At 47.7% G+C, this 21,635-nt stretch overlaps 1 protein-coding gene and 1 long non-coding RNA gene across 3 annotated transcripts in view; both read left to right on the top strand.

Annotated features, from left to right (window-relative positions):
* The window catches only part of LOC127007373 (serine/arginine repetitive matrix protein 2-like), a 114,574-nt gene extending 100,509 nt beyond the window's left edge, over positions 1 to 14,065 (top strand). For both annotated transcript variants that reach the window (XM_050878268.1, XM_050878269.1), the window contains exons 6-8: positions 7,743 to 7,910; positions 9,178 to 9,387; positions 9,889 to 14,065. In XM_050878268.1, the coding sequence (XP_050734225.1) occupies positions 7,743 to 7,910; positions 9,178 to 9,387; positions 9,889 to 12,927 (3,417 nt within the window). In that variant the 3' untranslated portion in view covers positions 12,928 to 14,065. The remainder of the gene's footprint in view (positions 1 to 7,742; positions 7,911 to 9,177; positions 9,388 to 9,888) is intronic.
* A 474-nt stretch (positions 14,066 to 14,539) lies between these two features.
* On the top strand, positions 14,540 to 21,503 carry LOC127007375 (uncharacterized). The gene is made up of 3 exons (XR_007760216.1): positions 14,540 to 14,644; positions 18,902 to 18,956; positions 19,757 to 21,503. It is a non-coding gene; the product is annotated as an uncharacterized LOC127007375 (long non-coding RNA).
* The last annotated feature ends 132 nt before the right edge of the window (positions 21,504 to 21,635 follow it).

Here is a 21,635-nt window from a genome sequence, read left to right as displayed (position 1 = left end):
TTTACGAGGTGCAATGGTAATGGTGGTGCTCGGGTTATGGGTTATTATTATTTTTTATTATTTTTTTTTTTGTGTGTGTGTGTGTGATTATCTATCGGTTTCTTTTTGTCTGTCTTTATCTTTCCCTCTTGATAGATAGATTGAAAGATAGATATGTAAATAGATAGACAAACAAATAGATAGATACCCATTTCCCCGCACCCCCCTTCTCTCTCTCTCTCTCTCTCTCTCTCTCTCTCTCTCTTCAGTGTCGTGGCTTGGAGAAACATTGATCAGGCCAAAGGTGGTGGAAGTGGGAAGGGGGAGGGAGGTTGAAGTGAGGGAAAAGAAGGGGTGAGGGGGTCAGGAGGGGGTGGGGTTGGGGGGTAGAGTTTCTTGGATCAGTACTTACTATAGCATTGAAAGTACCTCAAACGTGTCGGGGGAGGGTCTCTCTCTCTCTCTCTCTCTCTCTCTCTCTCTCTCTCTCTCTCTCTCTCTCTCTCTCTCTCTCTCTCTCTCTCTCTCTCTCTCTCTCTCTCTCTCTCTCTCTCTCTCTCTCTCTCTCTCTCTCTCTCTCTCTCTCTCTCTCTCTCTCTCTCTCTCTCTCTCTCTCTCTCTCTCTCTCTCTCTCTCTGTCTCTCTTGTCGTTTGTGTTGTCTTCTCTCTCTCTCTCTCTCTCTCTCCTCCAGTTTGTGTTGTCTTCTGTGTCTCTCTCTCTCTCTCTCTCTCTCCAGTTTGTGTTGTCTTCCCTCCAGTTTGTGTTGTCTTCCCTCCAGTTTGTGTTGTCTTTCCTCCAGTTTGTGTTGTCTTCCCTCCAGTTTGTGTTGTCTTTCCTCCAGTTTGTGTTGTCTTCCCTCCAGTTTGTGTTGTCTTCCCTCCAGTTTGTGTTGTCTTCCCTCCAGTTTGTGTTGTCTTTCCTCCAGTTTGTGTTGTCTTTCCTCCAGTTTGTGTTGTCTTTCCTCCAGTTTGTGTTGTCTTTCCTCCAGTTTGTGTTGTCTTTCCTCCAGTTTGTGTTGTCTTTCCTCCAGTTTGTGTTGTCTTCCCTCCAGTTTGTGTTGTCTTTCCTCCAGTTTGTGTTGTCTTACCTCCAGTTTGTGTTGTCTTCACTCAAGTTTGTGTTGTCTTCCCTAATGTTTGTGTTGTCTTTCCTCCAGTTTGTTGTCTTCCCTCAGTTTGTGTTGTCTTCCCTCCAGTTTGTGTTGTCTTTCCTCCAGTTTGTGTTGTCTTTCCTCCAGTTTGTGTTGTCTTTCCTCCAGTTTGTGTTGTCTTTCCTCCAGTTTGTGTTGTCTTTCCATTTTTTTTTTTGTGTGTGTGTGTGCGTGTGTGTGTGTGTGTGTGTGTGTGTGTGTGTGTGTGTGTGTGTGTGTGTGTGTGTGTGTGTGTGTGTGTGTGTTTTGTCCTTCGAGTTTATGGGTTAGTGTTTACCTCCTCATGACTCATTTGTTTTATTTTTTGTTTATTTTTCCTTCTCTGTTATATATATATTTTTTTTTTAGGGGGAGGGATGGGGAGAGAGAATCTGGAAAGCGTGTGTTTTATGACCGAGTGTAGTTCCGTCTTCCCCTTTCCCTTCACCTTCCTACTTTTCTGATTTTGTTTCTGCCTATTTATAACTTTTTTTCTGTCTGTCTTTCTATTTGTCATGTTTTTTTTAGGGGGGAGAGGGGGGGAGGGGGGAGATCTTGACGGTGTAATTATTTTATGAACTCGTATGGTTTTGTTTGTGTCTTTCCATAACCGTATGTGTGTGTGTGTGTGAGAGAGAGAGAGAGAGAGAGAGAGAGAGAGAGAGAGAGAGAGAGAGAGAGAGAGAGAGAGAGAGAGAGAGAGAGAGAGAGAGAGAGAGAGAGAGAGAGAGAGAGAGAGAGAGAGAGAGAGAGAGAGAGAGAGAGAGAGAGAGAGAGATTAGAGTTGATGGTTATAGGAAAGATAAAAGAAGAAGAAGAAAAGAACAGAAAAAGAAAAAGAAGAAGAAGAAGAGGAGGAGGAGGAGGAGGAGGAGGGCTAGCCATAGAGGACATAACAGAAAGCGTCTCAGGTTACAACAAGGCTACCTGTTTTGGTGACCCAGTGAGTGCTAGAGAGCCTCCTTGCCGCGAGTGACGTCTGGATAAGGACACAGAAGGTTGCAGAGGTACTAGTTAAGGGAGGAGAAAGGGAGCCAGGAGAAGGGTGGGGGGAGGAGGGAGAGAGTGGATTAAAGGGAGAAATAACAGGAAACATGGAAACATGGAAACATGGAAATGCAGGCAACAGAAAGCCTATTGGCTCATTACGAGGTCGCCCGCTTGGGTGATTTAATCTGCTCGACCGCCACTTGGGGCTTGGTGAGCAGATGAAAGCACCTCGATATTGGAGAGCGTTTACCTGACGCAACGAAATGACGGTCGATTAGATATTTGAAGGAGTTGATGGTATCCGCATTTACTACTTCTGAGGGAAGATTGTTCCAGTGAATTGTTCCAATGTGTGTTACATCGACTGGACTGAATGGGTAAACCGTTATTTCTAGTTCTTGAGTTGGACTGCTGTTCAAAGAATTTGGAGTAATCGACGTTATTGAACTTTTTAGATACTTGAAGACTTGACTTTTCTCCAATGTAAAGAGATTGAGTTGGAACGCGTCGTTGAATCCTTTCCAGTAAAGCAGTCCTTTCTGTAATTGGAGGTGCGGTCTTACGTGTTTACACTCAGTTCCTCGCTATGAACCCGAGCATAATGTTGGCCGCTTTTTACCGCGTGTTTCAGGTCACTGCTGATAGTGACTCAAGATCCTTTTCCTCCTGCATCGCTTGCAGAGGTCTCCCATTCATGATGTATGTGTGCCCAATGTGCATGACTTTGCATTTGTCAATTAAAAGACATTTGCCATTTTTCGACCATTCGATAATGTGATTGAGGTCTTTCTGAATGATCCACCTTGGTGTCATCTGCTTCGATATTGTTCAGTCCTGATTCTAGGTCATTATAAAGAGGATGGGTCCCAGCACTGACCCTTGAGGCACTCCACTAGTGACTGGTAGCCAATCGGAAGGCTGTCCGTTGAGTAGTACTCGTTGTTTTCTGTCGGTGAGCCAATCTCTTATCCACGCGATCAGATTGGCTCCGATGCCTTCTTAAGGAGTCGCTCGTCACTGGGGATGTTCTAATAAATTCGTTAGGCAGGAGCGCTTGTTTCTGAAGCCATGCTGGGTGTCGGAGGAGGAGAATGAGAAGGAATACGAGGATGAGGATGATAGTGATAAAAGAAGGGGATAAGGACATAGAGGATTGTAGAGATAGGAGTAAAAGGAGGGGAAAGGGAGACAGGAGGTGGAGGAGGGAGTTGGTGGGAGGATTAATAGGAGAAGAGGGAGAAAAATGAGGAGGTAAGAGGAAGAGGGGGAAGAACAGGAGAAGAAAGGGAGGCTGGAGAAGGTGGAGGATTAGGAAGAGGGTGGGTTTAAGGAGAAATAATGGAAGAAGAACGAGGATGAGAATGACTGGGAAAAGTATGAAGGAAAGAAGAAGGAGAGAGTGAAGGAAGAAGGGAAGAAAAAGGAAGAGGATAAGAAAAATACATGAATAGGGGAAGGAATCGAAGGAGGAGGGAAAGAGAGATAAACGGAGAAGTGTGGGAAGGAGGAGGCGTGATGGAAGAAGCAGAGGAAAAGAGAGAATGAGCAAAAATAAGAGGAATAAAGAAAGAAATAAAAGCAGAAGGAATAGAGAGAAGAAAGAATTAGAAAGGTGTGAAGGAGGATAAATGAAAGAGGAAGGCAAGGAAAAGGAAAAGGATAAGAAGAATTTTAATGACACAAGGAGGAAAGTTGCTAAATATAGATATGAAACCGTAACAAGAAGAGGAAGAGAATAGGGTTGAGAACTGAAAAAGGATTACGAGAAGGATGAGAAAGGGCAAGTCACGTCACATCACCACCACCACCACCACCACGACCGCAACCGCAACCACCATCACGTCATTCCCTTCGGCCACCACGACAGAGGTTCGAGAGGCGGAAATGAATCAAATTTTCCTGCTAAATGATTGAGGCGGCGGCGGCGGCGGCGAGAGAGGCAGGAGACAGCGGCGGGAGTTGGGGAGGAGTGGGGGCGATGCTGGCGAGTGGCGACGAGTGGCGTGGAGTGGCTGGAAGGCGAGCAGGGATGACTCACTCCGCCCCGGGTGTTCTTCTCCCTTATAAAGCAACTCCCATCCCTCCACCCCGCCCGACCCTCCCTTGCCTGTCTAGTAACCTCTGAGGGTTCCATTCTGCCCTCAGCACACACACGTCGGCCACGGACGCACTCAATACCCCTCCAGAGTGACAGATCAGCTTGCCGCGGCCCACACGCCTCCCCAGTGGTGGCCTGCATACCCACTCGCCCTCCCCGACAGGTGCCCGCCCTTGGTTCACTCTTATATAGGGCTTGGGAGAGTTTTTTTGCGGTGTTTTCTCCCGTCCCCAACAGCTTCTTAATGGACACGAAGAATGAAGTGTTTTGCAGATGTTGTAATGGAAAAGGGAATGGAAGGCGATGGGCTGGAGGGTGAGGGAGGGGATGGGAGGTTGCAAGAGGAGCAGGAGGAGGAGGAAGAGGAGGAGAAGGAGTCGCAGGTACCGGACAGGGCAGTGCAGGGGCAGGCCAGCAGTCCGTCCCTGGCTGACCACGACGTGCACCGCCTCCCGCCGCCTTCCACTCGCCCTTTCACCGGGACTCCCCTGCCGGCGGTACCCTGACACACGTACGTACGTACACACACACACACACACACACACACACACACACACACACACACACGTAAACAGCGATCCCAAAAATGTCAGCGAAGGGAACGTCGTGTACTTAGTGTGGAGAGAGGGAGAGAGGGGGTGGCATCTGGTGTGTGTGTGTGTGTGTGTGTGTGTGTGTGTGTGTGTGTGTGTGTGTGGCGTGCAGTCCAACGTCCTCTTCCCTCCCCGACCGTGCCCGGCCGGCCAGTCATCCTCACGGGTCAGCCGGGGGCCCGGTTCGGCGGCGGCGGCGGCGGGGCGCCAAGGTCACGGTTTTTCTCATGCAGTTGACTGATTCTGACGAAGCTCCGCGGAAGAAAAAATAATTCACGTCTTTTTCCCATCTCTAGTATAATAGAAAATATCACATTTTCTGAGAAGATAATTATGGTTGAGTTATCTATAAGCAGGATCACTTTCAAATCCATTTAAGCTATTTCTGATGAGATACCGAGGGAAATATTTGAAAGTTGCTGCACGTGTACTGTTTTGTGAGGGGCTACTTTTACATTGTCGCTCATCATCACCGCCATCATCGTCATCGTCATCTTTATTCATCATTCCGCTTGTATAACCATTGTTTTTTTACATATAATACATTTTTGATCCCTAAATGCAACATCTCAAGAATGAAAGAGGAAAAAGAAGAAACGATGGCATTTCCTATACATGTGTTGGTAGATTTGTGTGTGTGTGTGTGTGTGTGTGTGTGTGTGTGTGTGTGTGTGTGTGTGTGTGTGTGTGTGTGTGTGAACAACCTCCAAGACTTACCACGCGTAGATTACTAGTAGCGGTAGTAGACAGACACCCTCGCCATAGACCGCCAGGTCTTCTGGTGCCTGTTCTTTCTATGTATTCCTATGTAAGACTGTATCGTGATTATCTCTCCAGACGCCTCAAAATATTCCTCCTTCCTCCTTCACCTCCTCCGTCCCTCCTCTCAGTTGACTTGCAGGAAACAGGTTTATGTTCTCTGAAATGGACTTAGGCAGATGATTTCACGTGTAGAACTGACAACTGATGAAAAAAAAATATCAACAGCGTGGCAAATCAAACATTGTAAGATGTTAGGACATGTAGAAGACCAAGATAGAGATTGAATTATAACATTCGCCGGAGCAGGGTGGAGTACACTAACCTCGGACAGGGAGAGGCGGAGGGCGTTGGGACAGGCCTTTCTTGCAGTGGACTGGTAATGACTGATGATGGTGATGTTAATCTAACCCAGCCTTATTACAGAGGAAACTGGGGCCTTGCTAAAATATGTATCTGTGGTATGTATGTATGTATTTACGCATATATATCTGCCTAGCCCCCCTCCCCCCCTTTGATACAGATGGAGATGGCTGATGATGATAGTGTTGGCGATGATGGTAGTATTTTTATTCCGAGTTATTTTTGACGCGTAAGTTCACGAGTATCTTCAATAAAAGTGAATGTGAATTCAGGGTCACCAAGGTTGCTGTTTTCCTTCCCTGTTTGGCTATTTTCTGAAGAGGTTCGGTGGGATGCGTTTGGAGGTCACGCGTTGCGGGGTGTATTATCATGCGCACTTTACTTTAACTCTTCCGCAACATATTAAAATTTAATTTTTTTTTTATCATGCGCACTTTAAACTCTACCGCAACATATTACAATTCAAGTCTTTTCCATGTCGAACAAAAAAATGACATCTCTTTCTGCGTCGGTTGTTCATTCATACTCTTATCTTTTTTTTCTTGTTGGGCCACTTCTGGCGTGAAAGTCGTGCACATGGAGTAACTTCCATAATGCCTTCGCGGTCCTTCCTGGTGGCTTCACTGCTTTGATTTAGTGCTCGCTCAGTCCTCGGCGGCGCAGGTGTGTCGCGGAGTGGCCAGCGGTGCGGCAGGTGTGTGGCGGGGCGGAGCAGGTGTCCCCGGGCTGCCCTAACCGGGCGTGGAGGCCAAGGCAGCCCATTACGCGCGAGGACGAGCCTTGTTTGGCGGCTCCTTAGACCTGTCGACCCGCCGCTGACTGGGCCCTTCACTCACACACACACACACACACACACACACACACACACACACACACACACACACACACACACACACACACACACACACACACACACACACACACACACACACACACACACAATGAAAGCGTGTGTGTCAATAGTATGCACATATGTAAGCAACTGAATGATAAAAGGGCGATAAAATACTAAACAAAACGAGCTTGACGCAATTCTGTTAAAACGCAAATAGCTAAGAACACACACACACACACACACACACACACACACACACACACACACACACACACACACACACACACACACACACACACACACAAAGACGCAGATATATAAATAGGTCGTGTGTGGACGTGGACATGAATAATGCAAGTCACACCCTGGCCGACCTTACCTGGCGGTGGACGCGGTGGAAAAAAGTGGATGTATTAGCGATCCTCTGACCTTACATGGAAGATCTCGAGTGTCTGTTTTCTGGAGACCCTCGACAATGACTACTTGTGAACACCTCCGGAGACTTGAAACTACTTGTCCGCACTAATACGAAAGCTTAAACCTGAGGGCCACTTGCGTTGGTGATTAAAACGAAGTGAATCAGAAAAAGGAAATGAGAACGGAATGAAAGTGGGCCGCAGAACTACTAAAGGATTTACTAGCTCCTTTAACACCTCCGAACTACGTACTTGTCCACATCGATACGAAAGCTTAAAATTGAGTGTCATTCGGATTGTAGATTAAAACAAAGAGAATCAGATAAAAGAAATGAGAATGAGAACGAGATGAACGTGTACTGCCAAAGGACTTACCAGCTCCATTTTCATTCATAGCTGCCTTCGCACAGAGTTCCTTTCGCTTTCTTTTGTTTTGTTATGCAGGTCTTGATCCACGCACACGTTGTATTATATTCAGTTTCTTCAGCGTTTATTTCGTATTCTCTAACGCTCATCTTTATTCACAGCTTCTTTTGCGGCCTTATATTCCCTTCTCATAAGTCCCTTCACCCCCCGCAGGAGGTAGAGGACCACAAGGAAGGGAAGGCGGACCTGCGAGCCCTGACGGAGGCGCGGCAGGAGAGGGGCTGGGAGGTCGCGCGTCCGGAGAAGCGCGTCGTGCATGAGTCCACGAAGAAGTGGGGCGCCGTGGACACTGAGGACGTCCACGAGACCAGCCGCATCCAGGTGAGTCCATCAGGTGTCCTCGTCCTCGTCTTTGGGTGGATTACATTGCCACATCACGTCCTGGCTACTTAGTTCCTAGTTAACGTCTTCCTTTTCCGTAAACGTTCAGTTCAGAGTGTAGTTTCTGCATTATTTAGTATTTTGCAATTTAAATATTTTCTGTTCCTGGTTACCGTTTTGTCTTTTTCTCTTTAAACGTTCAGTTCAAAGTGTAGCTTTTTCTTTGTTTCGTATGCCATCATTTCCATCTTTTCTGTTCGCTACTCAATTTTTAGCGTCTCTCCTTCTCTGAAAACGTTCATTTGTAAGTGTAACGTCTTCAGTATTTAGTATTTTATCATTTCTATCTTTTCAGTTTGCCACTCAGTTCCCAGTTAGCTTCTCTCTTCTCTGTTCAGTCACACCCATTGCAAAGTGCATAATTATATAGTTTCTTCATGACTCATTCAACACTTGAGGTCACGTGGCTGAAGCATTTTTCATATTTTTTTTTAATATTCGTATCTTTGCTGAGTTTTCATTCGTGTCGTTTTTTAATCAAGTTTATCGGTTGGAAGTTAACATCCTGCTCTCACTGTAACATCTCTTTTCCTAAACTCGTATTCATGTTCTATACAAAATCTTCTCGGTCGCTAATTAACATCTTGGGTCCGTAGTAAACATCTTGGCGCCCATCTTAAAATACCCAGTGAGCTCCTCGTTTTAACTTTCTCCTCCTCAATCTGGTCTTGCTTTAACATCCATAAGCAGGTGCAGACAACCTTCCCAGAGTATCATTAATTTCCTAACCATAAAATAAACTTCTGGGGAATCTTACAGACCTTTACGTTCTCTGATCAAGGTCCAGCGCCTCAGCCAAACGAGTCTTGGTCTCCCATTAGTATCCCTAACCCAAGCTACAGACAGGCTTTCCCGGAGCACCATTAGCCTCACAATCCTAAAGCAACCAAAGTCAACCAAACCAAGAATAACGAAATCTATCCATAACCAAACTAAACCAAACCTAACCAACTCCCCCCCCAAAAAAAAAAAGATAACCAAAACCAAACTAAACCAAAACAAACCTAACTAAAACCAAAATTAGACTATTCAAACTCAACCAAACCTAGACTATATGTTGTGTGTTGATGGGCGGAGTAATGGTGACAGAGACGTGTATGAATGAACGTGTCTGTATATCGCTATGTGTGCGGCTGTTAATGTATATATGTATGAATGTATGTATGTATGTATGTATGTATGAACGCCTCTGTGCCATGTGTTTCAGGACGGCCATGTGGTGACGGAGACGGAGCGCACCACACAGCACGAAGTTTACGAGAACGAGTCACTGCCGGATTCGGGGTCTTCGCTGAGTGACGGGTCGGTGCACGAGGAGGCCCGCGAGACGCAGCACAACATTGTCCACACCAAGGACGAGGACCTGGTCGAGTACTACGGCGTCCCTCGCGGCGGCACACTCGCACAGGGCGTCAAGGTGAGGCCGTGTGCATGGGATTCTGTGCCTTTATCGACCTTTGTCTCTGTTTCTGCTTTATCTCATCCTTCCTTCCTTTCTCTTTGTTCGGGTGTCTGTGCCTAGCATTTTCTCTGTGAGTGAGTTTTGGTCTTTTTGTCGCTTTGTTTGTCTTTCTCAGTGTGTCTGTCTTTCTGCCTACGTATTATATATCTCTGTCTTCCAGCCTTTCTTTATCTCTGTCTCTGCGTTCCTTCGTCTGTCTGTTTGTCTGTTTTACTTTTTGTTTCTGATTCTTTTTGTATTTGTGTCTGCCTTTGTACTTGTTTATCTCTTGTGTTAATTATCTCTCTCTCTCTGTGTCTGTGTGTCTGGCTGTTTGTCTGTCTGAATGTCGGTATTTTCAAGAGTGACCCTGCTATGGGTGGCTCCTGTACTACGTGGTGTATCTTTGTGGAGAGTAATGCATGCAGTAGCAGGGACGAGGCTTTGGACTGTCACTGAATGGCGTGTCACCCACAGCTTGGCGAGGGGATGCACGTCGTGAGTGAGGACTTCCACGAGGACCGGGAGGGCCAGGACCTTGACTCCCTGAGCGAGAGGCTCCGTCGTGGCCGCCGGCTTGGTGCCCTCAAGCCCAAGCCTCGAGACCCCGCAGAGCGGACGGACGCCATCACGCGGCGACCACTCGACTATCACCAGGAGGAGGAGACGCGCAAGACAGAGACCAATCGCTGGCTGGAAAACCACTTCGGCAGCGAGTCAGGCCGCTCGGGTAGTTCTCACCACGAGGACGACAGCGCCGTTCATACAGCAGGCGGCAACGTTATCACCATCACCATGAGTCCGCGTCCAGCCACCCCCGAAGACGTGCCTGACGCTGCGCCCTCAGGCATGCGTCACTGGGACTCTCCCGCCGCGCCAAACTATTCCCGCAGCACCCACAAGGCCCCGCCGCCCCCTCCACCCCCTAAACCAACCTCTTCGTGGAACTCCCCCGCCGCTGCCTCCCCCCGCCAGCAGCCTCCTCCCAGTGAGGAAATCACGGACACCATGATAGCCGCAGCGCGAGCAAGGCTGAGGTCAACGGGCCGCATCCTGGACGACAGTGAGAACAACAGCACCCCGCCCATGAGCCCCGGGGCCACCAATGGCGTCAGGTTCAGCGGCCAGCAAGAAAGGGTGCAGGTCCTGCCGTCATCTCCGGCTTCCTTCCCCTCACCTCCCATCTCGCCTGTCTCGCCCACAGGCCGCCCCGCTGACGACCCAGTTTTCAGCAGCAGGTTCAGGTCAGGCAGCCCAAGTGGATACGTCTCGACGCGGCTCTTCTCCACGCCCTCCCGCGGCTCCCGGCAGGAGCGCTCCCCATCGGACAGCCCGCCGCCGCCCTTGCCTGCCACGCCACCACCCACGCAAAGCAACAACGTGGGCAGGTCACAGTCATTCAACGTCACCAATAAAAACTGGGTGAGTAGCGGCTCCAAGACTTTGTACTCTCGACCCCTGAACTCCAGAATGAAGGAGTTCAGGAGTGAGGAGCAGCTGGATGACGTAGGCCACAGGCCACAGCGCCGCTGGTCGCCTCCGCAGAGGGAGGTGTCCCCTGAACCCCCGAGGGAGGTTACACCACCCCCGCCCCCTCGCACACGCAACTCACACACCAACTACGCCCACTACAACACTGCACCCAGCAGGTCATCCAGAAGTACCAGAACAACCGAGATAGCAACGCAAACCATCGCCCGGGATTCTGCCACCCAGACGGCACTCTCCCCCGTGCCGCCGCCACGCACCAAACGCAAGAACAAGCCCAAGACCTACTATTTCGGCCAAGACTCAACACCTTCCATCTCTCCACTGAGGTCAACGTCCAGGGCTCCCATCACGACCTCCACGTCCACCACGTCGTACACCAGCACACGACGACACAACCAGTCATCCCCCAAGGTGGAGCGGCGGTTCCGAACCACCAAAACCATCACTCCCGTGGTGGTACCTGCCACCACTCATGGCAACGAGGACAAGCTCAAGAATCGCTCGTGGCATTACCGCAGCATGGACGAGTTAAGCACAGGTGTTGACTCCGCTCCGAGGGCCTCGTGGACTAACACCATCGACCCCCGCCGAAAGCCTCGCCAATATTCCCATACACCCAAGGAACCAGAGACTCAGACGCTCCCGAAGAAGATGTCAAACGGCACTGCGTCCCCCAGCAGGACTTACATCTTCGGTAGCGACAGCCCCAGCCGGAGGGACATGGGGAGTCGATCTTCCAACTCTCACCTGCAGAGGTCCTACGGCGGCTCGATGCTGAACGTGTCCCTCGCCAGCATGTCATCACCGAAGAGCACCTACACGACGGAGCTGCGGGACAAGTCCCCGCCTCGCTCCACGCGGCCTGTCCTCAGGAGCCACAGCCTCAACATCAAGCCGGCACCTCTCAAAACCAATGGCTCCCCCACGGAACCTTCGCCCGTCACCACCAGCCTTTCCAACACTCAGCGAACATCTTCCATGTACCGCTCGTCGCCTTACATCAACCTCAGGAGCCCCAACCTCATTGCTACCATCGCTCGCTCTAACTCCACCCGCAGGACAGACTCTTACGAGGAGGAGGACCCACAGGAGCGCATTGAGTCGCCTCCTCCTGCTGAACATCATCGCAGCACGCACAGCACCTCACAGCATACCTCCCGCTCCACTTCCTCCTACACCAACAGAAACACCAACTCGCACAGCATCAACAATAATAACAACACCAGGAATGCCAATGGCAACCTGAACCACAACAGGAATGGCCCGACCACCAATGGAGACAACAACGGTGAGGACAAGCGGAACAGGTTCATGAAGGGCCTTCTCACTACGGCGCCAGAACTTTACCAATTGTTGCACGGCGACGAGGACGGCAAGAAGAAAGAGGAGACAGGCAAGGGCGGTCACTCACCCCCCGAGTCCCCGCCGCAGCTCATCCGTCCTCCAGGTTCTCCCCTCACCTCCCCATCTGCCAAATCCCCGTCTGCCACGGCTCCACGGATTTTCACCTTCGGAAGGGGGGAGGCGGGCTCTGTGAAACGATCACCCTCGGCCCCTCAGGAGAACAACAACCGCTTCAGTAGCCTTGGACGCCAGAACGATGGCCAGCCCAGGAATTCGCTGAGCGGCAGCAGGGATAACCTCAGCAGCACTCCACAACGGAACAGCCTCACGTCACAGTACCATCGTCAAGCGCAGCTTTCCAACAGCAGTTCTGGCGTTGCTACCAACTCCCTCAACCGTCCAAAGTTCAACCTTAAGTCTTCAGGCGGCGGGTCACTCCTCTACTCCAGCTCCTTCCGTAACAGGGCAGAGCAGCAGCAGCAGCAGCAGCAGCAGCAGCAACAGCACCAGTCCACTCTGGCCTCGCGGCGCGGCTCGGACCCACGAGACCATAAGCCTCACTCTACCCCCAGCTGGCGGGATCACTCTGACGTGGGCGGGAAGCACCAGGGTAACGTCACTTCAAACCTGACGCGGGACGGCGCTGTCCTCATCCCCATCAGGGACTGGAACAGCCGCTGAGCTCGCCGTCCGTGTGACTTTATTCATGTTTGGTGAAGTTGTCCTGGGGTTAACCCTTCATGTATAGATAACCATTATGTTCTTGAGTATGTATACAATAGGACAAAGTATATATGGTAATGAGGAAGAGGAGGAAGTTAAAGCTTTACATATACCAGGTGTCTCTTCGAGCACTTGGGGACCTCAGCCACCACTGATCGCCCAGGTGTGCCTCACGTGGGATCACTAATAGGAATCAGCTGCTCATGAGTGTGAGCAGCTGCACTCGATTATCCCATGTTGGGGTGAGGGTCAAGCAAGGTGTGCTCGCAGCTCTCCCGGCCTCGCCCCAGTGTGAGCTGTGGTAGAGCTCGGCCAGTCAGCCTATGTGAAGCTATAGTTCATGTGCCATAACCCGGGGGTAAGAGGGAGTGAGGGAACCCTCGTGGGTGTGGCGGTGGTGGTGGTGGTGGTGCGGCCAAAGACTGTATGGTATGTGTGTGTTGTTGTCACTGCAATCTTTGGTGCTGCGTCTCGGTCGTGGGCCGTCAACGTCTCACCACAGCTAATGCCGTTACTGGAGCTTCAAGGGGCGAGGGGCGGCGACCGGCGAGGCACCACCAGCCCTCCGCCCCAGCGCTTCACTAACACGGGTGCCCCGGTCAAGCAGTTGTCGGGCCCCGCGGCTGCTCTGTTCTCCGCTGCCACCAGTGTGAATGTCAAATGTACATACTTCATGTAATTAACTCAGCCAATCAGAAAATGTATTGAGCAAAGAGTAGGTTATGTATAATGTTAAGGTAAGAGCTGAATATTATGTATAGCATGAGAGGAAAGAGTAACTATTCCCTGTGTAACCTAATGGAACGCTCCGGTGAGTTTAACTTGTCATAGAAGGTGTTGTGTATCGATATATTACTAATACGTCTTCCATATTTACAATACACGTATAAATTAAACCGAGGTAGAAAGTGTTGAAGGGAAAGGAGAGCGGCGCCAAGGGAGTCCCCTGAGTGGCGCCCGCACGGCTCGGGCTCCGCAGTGTTGTTTTCCTGCTTCACTAACATGAGTTCTTAGTCCAATACTGCATCTTCAGGTGAAATAAATATGCATTTCCGTGTATTGATTTTGTACCTCTATAATTAAACTATGCAACTTATTCGATCTTTTGTCTCCTTTATTTGTCTTCAACATGCAGTGTTTATGCCTTCAAGACGCAGCCTGTGGGAGAGAGAGGGACAACGCTAGACCAGAGGAATAAAAATCATTACATCTATCTTTTTAGTAAATACCATTGACCCTTATTTTCATTAGCTATCCCAACACAGTGATGTAAAACAAGAAAAATAAATAAACGACCCTATCTACTCCCTACCATGTCCACTATTGGCTCTTTAATTTGAGAAATGAAGGAAGAAGAAAATTAATTTATAGATTAAACTGAACATGAAACAGCTGAGAGGACTGACCGAAAGGTGACATGGAATGTAAAATACCAAGGTACAGGCACTGGTCTGGTAGAAAATATATATTCGAGTGAAAAAAAATGGAATTATGGTATTTTAAACACTGGAGCTGGGGAAACAAAAGCATAAAAAAAAAAAAAAAATCCGTCCCATAATTGAGATGGTGAGAAGGATGTGCGCCTGCGCCACGCCTCCACCCGCCGCAGACTGCTGCCAGGCTTAACGGTGCGCGGGTGTGTTCCGTGAGACTCCCGTTTCATTGCCGGCCACAGGTGAGTTTTAATCATTTGTATCACTTGTGAATACTTCGAGAATTGCTTAGGTTTCCTGGTGATATAGTCTAGTTACTCTAGTGGGTGTGGAAGAAAGAAGCACGGTGCTGGTGTGTACCGAGGCTTCGCGAAGCACCTCACCGAGCCCAGCAGAACACTCGTCAAAACAACGCTTGGTGTGGGGTGAAGTTGAAACTATTACGGTATTACCCCATAGGTTAATTAGTCGAGGTTGGTTAATTCTACTAAAGTGTTGACTTGGTAAAAGGGGGGTCTTCCTCCCTGTCTCGGAGGAGAAAGTTAGCGAGCAGAGTTCCCTCAATAAGTGGGCGGTGTCAGGGGTGAAGTCTCCGATAGGTTGTGAATAAGAAATGGTAATGAATAATATGTTGTTTGGGTAATTTTGGGGTACTTCTAAATCTTACAAATGAGTTGGAATAACATTTTGTAATCTCTCATCGATTGTGAATTTCCTCCTGTTAGGAGCCGTGACGCTTTCTGTGTAATTTTGACGCCTCAGTATCGTGGGGACGACCTATCACAACTATAACAAATTCTCTCTCTCTCTCTCTCTCTCTCTCTCTCTCTCTCTCTCTTGCTATGATCGGTATTATTCTAGTGTTTGCCCATACTCACCCCTCGCAACCAAAATTGGCTAGGAGGCCATTGAGACCGGGGAATGCGGTGGTAAACATGAAATGCGTCGCAAATGCATAGTTTTTGAGTTATGGGGGGTTGAAAAAAATCAGGAAAGTAACAAGAAAACAAAGAAAATGTCGATCAATAGTTTAATACAAAGTGATTCACTCCCTCCCCCTCCACACACACGCCAAAAACACTAACAAAGAAGAGGATGTTACAAGCGTTCCCCCCTTAGTATAGCTGCCAGGTGTGCCTGGAATCACTAATATTCACTAACGACGAGACAACGAATGTGAAATGCTACTCCTATTTTATGAAGGTTAATTTGTTTAATTGATGGTTTGGTTTGGTGATGAGTTAATAACGCTGAGCCCGTGTTCTTATACAATGGTGTTAGTGATTTATGGAGGATGTCGCTTTGAAGCAAGTGTAATCAGTTAATGTGATTTAATATTTGTTTCATGAAAGGCTCGAACCCACAAGCTGGTTCATCTGCGTGAACGAGCAAACTGGCTAGTTTATCCCTTCCCACTGTTCTCTTCGTTCTTATTTTTTATTAGGAAATATTATATAGTGATCCATTGTATCTACTTAAATCAGGAAAAGAGACCTTCGTTACTAAATGTTTGAGTTTTGTACTCTCAAGTGGGACTCCGCGGCTATGGCATGGGTGCTTGGCTCGTGACGAAGGTTGAAGAGTTCATCCCCTGCAGCTCAGATGGCTTCTCGGTGAGACAGGTAGCGCTCTTTTATAACCCTAAAAAGATGTGTGGTCTTATTAAAGCTCGATCTTTGTCTTAGCTACCATATTGAGGGAATCGATTGTTGTTTAGATTAGCATCGGATTCGGGTTGAAGTTTAAAGCATCTCTCAAACTGCTTTCCCCACTTATTCGTTCATTTTATAGTTAGTTTAGGGGTATGAAACGCCTCCGTGGTCTAGTGGTCAGCGTGCCTTGCTTCTACTCCGCGGCCCGGGTTCGAATCCCCGCCCGGGCAGTCGGCGTGCAGCTCACCCAGCTGTTCATCCTCCCTTTCGGGCTGGTCGATAAATGGGTACCTGGGGAACCCTGAGGAAGGTAAATTGTGGTAACCCGGATGTCACACTGGCCCTGTGTCCCGGGGTAATGGGCTCCCTCCCACCACAGGCTCAAGGGCCAATGTTACGGAGATGAGCACCGAGGCCACGCGCTGGTACAGCGTATGCCCCCCAACTTTACCGTTAGCTTTAATATACATTTGTACTCCATTATACCCGCCTGTATCGGGAATAAGATTATCTAAATATCAGCTAAACAGAACTCCTTCGTGGGAGCTTACCCGGGTGGACCGTCGGGAGTATAGGCGGCGAATGAGTGAATCCACGCGCCCCCGGGCTGATGCACCCCAGTAGTAATAGTCGACACCATTAATTAATAAGTCCGTTTGGGTGAAGCCCGCGCCTCTCCCCAGCGTGACGCATCACCCCCAAGACATCACTCTCTCTCATATGTCAGTAGTTTACTACTTGAAATTGTGTATTAAATATTCTGTATTATATTAAAAATGAGGCTCAAGGACAAGGACCACTCCTCCCTCACCTTCTCACTCTAGTGTGGTCCACAGTCGAAAGAAAATTTATTTACACTGTGAACAAGTACTTTTTAAGGAAATGCCAGTAGAGTTTGTATTTCCACCCTCTAATGTAGATTTGGCAGAACAGTGGCGAGGAAATATCCTGTACGGGCCCCGTCCAAACGGACTTCATAGCTGAATCAGACAATAACTACCTACTACTAAGCGTTTCAAAGGCCGTGGCCTGTGAGGCATCGTTTTTCCAAAATATCTTATAAACAGTTGAAGCAGTGTGGTATTTTGGCACAGCATTTTTGACGCCTTGCCCTAATTTTTGGTAATATAGTGTATTGCAAAATGTGGATATTTAAGGCGCTTACGCTTGACTCAAATGACGAAGCCTGACATGGCCATCTAGACATACGAACTGGGGAAGCGCGACGTGTATACCCCACTCACCACTCTCATCCTTGCTCATCACCTCCACTCATGTCTTCCCCTTCCCCCCTCCCTCCTCCGTCTCCCCCTCGACGCCCCATCTCCCTTCCATAGGAATTGCCCATTTTTAATTTACCCCCCCCCCCCCGAGTGGTTAATTCTAGTTTATATAATTTTTCAAATATCCTACATGAGTGTTTATGAAAAGAAACAGTGAAACTATTGTATGGTAAGCTCTAATTAAATTTAACAAAGCACTTAAACCTGACTTTGGGCAGGCATCAAGAATCCTTGAATAACATGCTAAAGGGCCTGCTGAGATGAGCACTGAGGCCAGGAGCAGCGGTAGCATATAAGGACCCCAAATTTACCTTACCTACCATGTCCTCTGATCCATGCTGCGAACCTGTCCCAGACATGGAACTTAGCTCATAGACCCATAAAGAGTATGGCCACCCATACAGCATATGGCCCACTAAATAAGGCATTATTATGAATCTAGTAGACTACTTAGATGGTGAGGAGAAAATAATGCAACAAAAAATGAGGCTTTTCCATTGCAATACATACTTTCCTTAATTCAGGAAAGGCCAGTGAAAATTATATATTAGGCATCTGGAGGATTTGCCACATCAAGAATATGCCTCTTTGTGCCTAGTGTGTGTCTGTGAGGGCAGGCAAGTTAAGACTGTTTATTACTCATGAGGAAAGTCAACCACCAAGGCATGGTAGTGGTAAAGTTGGGGACTTTATAGCCACACATGGCCATTCTACTTGCCCTTGAGCTTATGAGTGAGAACCCATTACCCTAGGACACCAGGCAAGTGCATGGACAATCAGTTTATCTTCCTAAGGTAGCCAGTAATCAACCAACCCAAAAGGAAGGATGATTCGAACCCAACCCTAAGGTGGCCAGAGACCCGCTTTATTAACGTCTGTCCCAGTTTTAAATATTTGGTATTGACCCGTCCATACAGGTCAAGGTAAAGATAGCTGCACGTAGGTATCTCTACAGAGTTCATATGAGATGCTGTCCCTCCAACCCTACTCACATTAATATTAGAGTTGCATCACTGGTGTGAGGTGCACTCTCCATCATGCGCATGATGATGTCCCTTTTAGATCCAGTAAATCTTGTCACCTTACCCAAGCCCAACCCAAGAATACCTAAGATTTGTATGTAGCAAAGCGTGCCAACCACTAGATCAAGTAGACATACTGCTGAGAGGCTACCTATTTTATTGGTTCCTGTTATTTAATGATTTCTTTAATTCAGAGCCAAACGGTACTTTTTACACTTGGGATCCATCCAAATATTTTTCTCTCTAATCCAAGTTGCTACATGTTTTACCAGGGAACTGCAGGTAGGGAAACAATGGCAGCCTGAATATTAAGTCAGCTGCATGTCCTGATTAAGGGGTAATTAACTCATCAGATCTAAGGCTATTGATACAGGAGTACTAAGAAAGGTGTATCATGGCTGTGGCACGTGCCCCTCGGCTGTATTTCTTAAATCTGTCACGAGTCACTTATATTTCTAACTGCATGTGATGAAATATTGCAATTTTTAGTATATGTTTGCTGTATGACTGGTAACCTCTTAAGTGAACTTTTTTTCCTTCAGGTGACATTTATGCAGCGAGATTCCAGCGGCAGTGCTGTGGCTCGCAGACCTTCAGGTGATGGTGATGACAGCACAGAAGACAGGATCATCATACCTTGAGGCTTTGTATTATTTTTTTCCCAACAAACTTGCAAGCTAGTTGTGGTAGTTTGTAGCACTGCTTTAAGGTTTGGATATTTTAGCAAGTGAGGAGTGTGATTCTGTGCAGATTTGTTTTGTGTCTTATGGGACTAGAGACAGTCCAGGTTTGAGTTTCAGCAATAGATTTTCAGATGAGATACATTTTAGCTTATTGAATTGTCAGGTTAGCATGTAGTCAGGAAAAAATTTGCATCTCTATTAGTTTACAGCACATCTGTAGTGTGGGGATGGGAGCAGGAGTTGGGGCAGGTAATATAGGGCAGCAAAGTCATCAGGATGTGATATAGTTATGAAGTGGATGAATAAATACGTTAAGGGTACCTCGGAGAAAAAGGTAAATGGACATATTTTCTACGATTAGGCTGTCAATGAATGGCACATAGGTTAGACTTGTTGGATACTAGATATGCCTCAGGAAGGGCAATGAGCTGTGTACTGCCATAATGAATCTGAATTAGGACTGGGATAGGGTTGCTGAGGGACACTAAGTGGGGAGTACTCATGATCTATGGTGCCATGGGCAAATTTTGTTCACTTAGCATCTTTAAACTGAAGAGTGCCTGCATGAGAGCTGTGGTGTTGCTGAGGGAGTGGAACAGGGACTTGTGAGGTTGCAGACTGGAGAACACTTGGATGAGCTTTTACAGCTTGAATATATAAAGTTGTACGGTACATGGTTTTCAACATGAAATAGTAATTTGATAAATTTTCCAGATGTGACAAGCCCTGTAGAAAACAGATGCCAGGATCATAACCACCATAGGCATCAGACATTACAAGGGCGACTGTATCAACAATTTAACTGGTCCCTGGATGACATTGTGTATATTTACTTACTGCAGCATAGAGGAGGTTCTGTAAAAGGTAAAGTTGGGAACATGTGCTATAGCATGGTGGTGGGGCTAGGGTTGCAAAGGGTGGGAAAGTTTTAAGCAACAAAAATATATTTCCAATAGGTTAGGTCAAACACATGACATCCAGACACCTATAGCAACTTATGGCACTAGTTTCATGTGTATACTAGCTTTATGGCATTTTACAAGGTTTTAGCAACTTTGCCACAGCTGCTGGAATCAATTAACAATGAAGGGAGGGGTATGACTGTACTTGCAAACTCGCTGGAGGCTCTCATGGCATTGCATGAGGAGGCGAAACCCTTAGGACTTTTCCAAAGACCAAGGTATAGGTGTTTGAAGAGTTACTAGAGGAAATAATACAGTCTGTTCATGTGTGTGGCAAGGGCATTGAATCAATCGGTGGGGGCACGTTGCCTCACCCACCCTATGATGCCAGACTTGGGGGTTTCTTTGGGCAAGTCTCCATGCAGGACTACTTCTCATTCCAATTACCTGATGACTTGATCGGGCCACGAACGCTGTGGGTGTTCCCGAGGTCACACAGGGTTGTCTTTTTCATTAACAATCCAGTGAGCATGGTTGGCTTCTGGGTAGTGTGCCACATGCCCATATAGCTGGAGCAGGTGTTGATGGAGCATCCCGATAATAGATGTCAAATCAGTCTCATGGAGTAGTCGCCAGTTTGAGACAAAGTCATCCCAGCAATATCCCATGATTTTGTGTAGGCAGTTATTACCATAGGCCTCTACAAGTTGTTATTCAGTGTCCATGTCTCACAGCCATACAATAAGACAGGGAGCATGTGACTTGATAATCCAGATCTTTGCCCTTCTGCACAAGTACTGACAATGCCATATACTCATGCTGAGCGAGTCTACAACACCATGGGCAAAGACTTCCTTGAGAGACCTGCCATTGTTCTGTTGTTGCTTTGCTCCCTGTCTTACTCTTTGTCTGTGATACATGACACTATAGTCAGTTTCATTCCATCTGTCCACTTGCACATTGTTGGTTCATGATTGCGTGAAGATCAATTTGGGATTCATAAGGACTAAGTTTTTTTGTATGCATAAACATTCAAATATATTATTGAAAAATAAAAATGAATATCTATCACAACAGTTGATTTTTATGTATTCACAAACTAGATATGTACAGGTGCCACATCTATCAGAATTCCCACTTTGGTGATGGACAGATGAAATGAAACAACAGACTACAGTGACTTGAAAAAGGTGGACTGATGCCACTGATAATAAGTGCCTGCGCAGAATCATGTGACATCGCTGGATTGATTTTGCCAAACTGGTGATTGCTCCGTGAGACTGATTTGAGACCTATTACCTGGATGGTCCATCAATGGCAGCTCCGGCTATATTGGCATGTGGCACGCTACGCAGAAGCTGGCTCTGCTAACCTGGCTGTTTCTGTAAGAGACAATCCTGAGTGGAGGAGGCCCAAGGGGATGCCCAAAAGGTTGGTGGCTTGAGCAAGTCTACAGTTCCTACCATGAGGCACTTATGATGAGGAGGGGGCCCACATGGTGACTTGCCTGCAGGGAACCCCAGTCTTGGCGATATAGGGTGGGTATGGCAACACCCCCTGCTAGGGTTATGCCCCTGTTGACTAAATGGGAAATGCTTCTGGTATGACGAGATGAACAAACAACTGGAGACCTTTGCCATGACAATTCTCTTTGCTAGGGTTCCTGTGGGGAGTTTGGCATCAGAACTATT

This window comes from Eriocheir sinensis, chromosome 35, assembly GCF_024679095.1.
Source record: "Eriocheir sinensis breed Jianghai 21 chromosome 35, ASM2467909v1, whole genome shotgun sequence".
Taxonomy (NCBI): Eukaryota; Metazoa; Arthropoda; class Malacostraca; order Decapoda; family Varunidae; genus Eriocheir; species Eriocheir sinensis.
Note: the sequence above shows the minus strand (reverse complement) of the source record. Positions and strands in the feature narration are given on the sequence as shown.